This window comes from Plectropomus leopardus, unplaced genomic scaffold (genome assembly GCF_008729295.1).
Source record: "Plectropomus leopardus isolate mb unplaced genomic scaffold, YSFRI_Pleo_2.0 unplaced_scaffold28196, whole genome shotgun sequence".
In the NCBI taxonomy this organism is placed as follows: domain Eukaryota; kingdom Metazoa; phylum Chordata; class Actinopteri; order Perciformes; family Serranidae; genus Plectropomus; species Plectropomus leopardus.
This window is the reverse complement of record NW_024630708.1, coordinates 1-4,639: the sequence shown is the minus strand read 5'-3', so window position 1 is coordinate 4,639 and position 4,639 is coordinate 1. Positions and strand designations below refer to the sequence as shown.

Below are 4,639 nucleotides of genomic sequence, written 5' to 3'. Positions count from 1 at the left end.
TTAAAATTTCAAAATGCATGCTTTTTTATTTTACGTCTGCAGCTTCTGAAAATCGGTGCAGATCATTATTATTTGGCATTAAAATGGAAAAAAATATTCAAAACAAATATTCAACCATAGCCATCACACTGTGCTGTCAACATTTTCTATTTCCACTTTAATCTTAACAGAATATTAACTTTTCTAAAGTTGATTCATGAACAGAAAAACCTACATTAGACATTTAACCAAAGAAACACAGCAGTATTGTAACTGCTGACCAGATTAATATAATCGTCAAACTTTAGGCTTTTCTTGCAGGAACTATTTCCTCTTTTCCGTTCCTCTTCCTCTGTAGATAAAATCATAAAATCATTCGAATCAAACAGAGTTTACAGAGTTTCAATTCCAATTTTTTAATTTATATTAAAAAATGAAGGACAATTTTATTTTGATGATAAATGTTTTTAAAACATAAAAAATGACTTTTTTGTCCACCGAAAATGTTGGATTATCTATCGTTGGATTATCAGAAGCGGGAAAAATCTGGCATTTATTTCCGGTTTTGTGTTCCTCAATCACGTGAGACTCCACCGCTTCGAGTCCCATCATGAGTTTAAAAAAAGGAATTCATGAATTTACTTCACAAAAAAATACTTTACCAATTATTTTTACATTTTACAACGAAACGCCAGAAAAACGATTCATAAAATCCTTTTTCACATTTGAGATTAATTTGAGTGAACTGAATCCCAGTTAAGAGTTTATGTTTCTTACGTTTTAAGAGCGAAACGCTGCATTGGTGACCTGAATTAACCCCTTTAAGATATTTCGTTCCCTCTGTAATAAATATTTTTGAAAAGTAAAATGTGTCTTCACTAAATTGACTGAAGGGATTTTGGACAGTGTCTCCGTCTGACCTCCCCCTCTGCAGCAGCTCCCAGTGAGCCGGACCGGTCGTCATGTTGAAGGCTCCGGGGTAAACCAGCAGCTGACAGCCTGACGACGAAAAGAAAACGGATTTATTCTCCCGCACGCTTTTAAAAAACAGCAACAGTAACGCCATAATCACTTTACCTTTCCTGCCGTAGAGCTGCGCGAGCTCTGCAAACCTCATGTCGTAGCAAATCCCCACGCCCACTTTACAGAACGCTGCGGGAGGAAATCACAGAGAAACGGACTCACGAGAAGCTCGTCCAGCTGCCGAGAAATAAACCGAATTCAGAAACTTCACTTACGTGTTTCAAACATTGACAAACTGTGGCCCGGGGTCAAAGTCTCAGACTCCTGGAAGCGGATTTTTCCTGGAACGTCGATGTCAAAGAGGTGAATCTTAAAGGAGGAAACACTGAGAGGTGAAGGGGAACATTTCTGTTCTTGTTTTAGATTATTGTGGAGTTTTATTTTTTTATTTTATTTTATTTTTTTATCCATGTTGTAACTTTTTGTTGCTGCCTGTATTGGTGAAGACACTCCTGAAAAATTATTATTTATTTATTTTTTTTAATCTCAAGATGTCAAATAAAAATAAATACATTTTAAAGTGGTGAATGTCAGCTGTAATCTCTATTAGGTTGTTACAGAAAACAATTTATAATCTATAAACACAGTGGCTGATGCACAGATAAGAAATTATCAGTTTCTTGGACTCGGATTCGCGCGTTGAAGACTTGAAGTCAGAATTTAACCCTTTGAAATCCTGGGAAAATTGGCTTTATTTCTTTTAAAAACATAGAACGCGGACAAGAAGCAACATAGGAAGAAATGACCCGGAAATTTGAAAAAATAAAAATAACAAAAAAGGTAAAATGAAGAAGAAATACTAGAAAATTAGCACTTTAAATCACATCTTAAAACCCATTTTTTTACAGACTTGCTTTTACGTGATGTCGTCCATTTTAATTCGTATATTTAAGTTTGTCTTTAATTAATTCTTCTATTCTTCATGTTTAATTGTATGCACACGCACCTTCCTGTGTTTCAGGATCAGCTCTCCGTCGGGTCCGAACACCGTGCAGCTGTTGTACAGCTTCCCTCCGTCCTCTTCAGGGATGGATCCTGGACAACAACAAGTCACATGATTTATTCCTCCACTGTGGAAAAAAAAGTGTTTATGTGTTTGTATGATTTCACTGATCCGTGCACATAAAACAAGCTTTTCGTTGCTGCAGGAAGAACTACAAAGTCATTTTTGCAGGTGCAAAAAAACAGATATTCTCCTCAGTTACTCTCCTCTGCAAATATTACGGACTTCTCTCGCGTCTAAAATGACTTCTAACGACTCCTGGAGACACTTTAATGTATTTCCGCAGCATCTCGACATGTCACTGCAGGTAAATCACACCTGTAATTAATAACAATAATGATGTTTGCAGAGCGTTGAGGTGCGCCAGTTCACTTCTGCTGTACATGTTTCATGCTTCATGCACACATCATACGTGCAAAACGTCTGTCGTCACTAAAAAAAACTATTGTGGGTTTTATGGTACGAAATCAAAGTGACCTGATAAGATTATTCTATAGATGCATTTAATTAAATGGGATAAAGAGGAAATAAATCCAGGCAACGAGGAGGAATTACAGGACCGGATTTTGTAAAGGGCCCTGAAAACAAATATATGTGTAATATTTTAATATAAGCGAGTAAAAAAGCAATCACAGGTTCACTGGTTCAGGATATTTTCATAATGGAGAAGCTAACATTCGTTCTTAGGCTTGAACAAGTTTGAAAGTTACTGGAAAATCTGGATAAAATATCTAGAAACTTCTAGGCAAGAGGCTGAGTAAAGTGATAAAACCCTCTGGTTTCTGACTCCACTCATCTGGTTCTGTTTTCTGTTTCTGTTCAGCAATTAAACCTTTATTAGTTGGTGCTATAAACGTTTGCAGCAAACTATCTTAATTTCATTTATTATTATCATTTGTGTTGCTGTTGTCATCGCTGTTATCGTCCCACGTTAACTTACTGTTCGCAGGAGAAATCACAGATAAAGGACGGTGCATATGCGGCAGACAAACTCAGTTATTTTCATGGCTGTTAATGTTATTCTCCAGTTATCATTATAATTTCCCAAAATTTCTTTTGTGATTATGTGATTTTTTTTGTTTTTTCCCTTTTCTTTTTTAGCCTATTTTATTTTCCTTATCTGCTTTGATGATATGTGTACAAATTAAGAGCAACGTGTATGAGCAGTTTCTTTAAATAAAAGGTTTAATAACAAAAAAAGCCTTTATTAATGTGGAAAAATCATTAAAAAAAAAGCCAACATGTTTCTACAACAATGGGTCTTTGTCAAAGCTTTAAAAGATAAAAAATAAATAAAAAATTGTATATGGTGTCCATAACATTTATTGTAGTTTGCCTTCAACATTGAAAATTTAATAAAAATATTTTTTTTAAAAAAAGGGGAATTTTCCGCAGGACTAAAATTCATGAAAACATTTTTTTTATTAATCTCTAATACAGAAACGTGTGTCCCAAATATTAAAAAGTTTTTTAAAAAATCCTTTCGTATTTTGTTATACCCATTAATTTTGTTGAATTGCTACTAAAATCTTAAACCTAAATGAGGAATAGTGATGTAACTACGACCACCTGCTTTGCGGTGCCATTTTTTTAAGCTGCCGCCTCCACTAAAAACAAATATTTCCGTAACTGGGATCATTTTTTAACTCTGCAGCTGATAAAAAAAGTCTTACATCGTTTATTATTTTATGTTTCTTATGTACTTAGTATTTTGGGGCCTAATTTTTGTAATTAATATTGTCCTTACTACTTTTATCAAAATAATGGAAATGTTTTCTTCTTATTCTTTATACAAAGAGTTGAATATACAGACTTAAATATGCTGTTTGTGGGTCAAAAGTGTTTCTTCAGAGTTTTGGCAGATTTAGAAAACAGTAAAACATTTTCCGAATACTGATTATTAGGTCGTGGTTGTTATTCGCAGTTAATGTACATGTAAGTGTTTTTTCCTCAACATATTTATGCATGTAAAAGTATGTTTTTCCTGTAATTATGTTGTATTTGTTTTCATGGATTTAGAACAAACATTAAATTCTTGTTGCCGATGATCAAATTATGAATTTGTGGGTCACACACATCGACACAGTAACGCTGAAGAAAGCGGAAACGCGTCCGTTTTTGTCTGCTGTTTATAATATAATAAACAGTATTAAACTTATCGGTGACTGACTTCTTTTACTTTTATTATAATAAGTAAACGTTCAAATTCAGATTTACAGAAAAGCTTCTGTCCCTCTGTGGACCCGCGCGGTGTGTCCGTGCCGTAGACTGTAAATAAAGATTTTATATTTCTGTATAAACAGTTTACGTCAGTCTCAGACGGTTTCTTACCTCCCACCAGGTACACCCTGCTCTCCGCGGCCGCCTCTGACAGCAGCCGGGTCGACTCTCCGGGGATCCGCTCTGCGTACTGAGGGAAGTAGCCGGTCCCGTACGGAGAATTAAAGCATTCCTGCATTCGTGACAGAGAAGAAACGATCAGTTTCTCAGAGTCAGAGTCAGAATTTAACCCTTTGAAATCTGGGACGATTTCCTTCAAAACAGGGGAAGCAGGCAGAGATAAGAAGAGATTAGACATAAGTAAAAAGAAAAGAACCTGAAATTAAAATCTGAAAAAAGAATAAAAAAAAAAAA

At 35.0% G+C, this 4,639-nt stretch overlaps 1 protein-coding gene across 1 annotated transcript; it reads right to left on the bottom strand.

Annotated features, from left to right (window-relative positions):
• Nucleotides 1-702: 702 nt before the first annotated feature.
• LOC121938008 (omega-amidase NIT2-like) lies at nucleotides 703-4,538 on the bottom strand (the record flags this gene model as incomplete). Its single annotated transcript, XM_042481299.1, has 5 exons — nucleotides 703-978; nucleotides 1,057-1,131; nucleotides 1,218-1,311; nucleotides 1,949-2,037; nucleotides 4,337-4,538. Coding segments are annotated over 5 exons (736 nt in total), but the record flags the coding sequence as incomplete, so codon positions are not given.
• Between the last annotated feature and the right edge of the window lie 101 nt (nucleotides 4,539-4,639).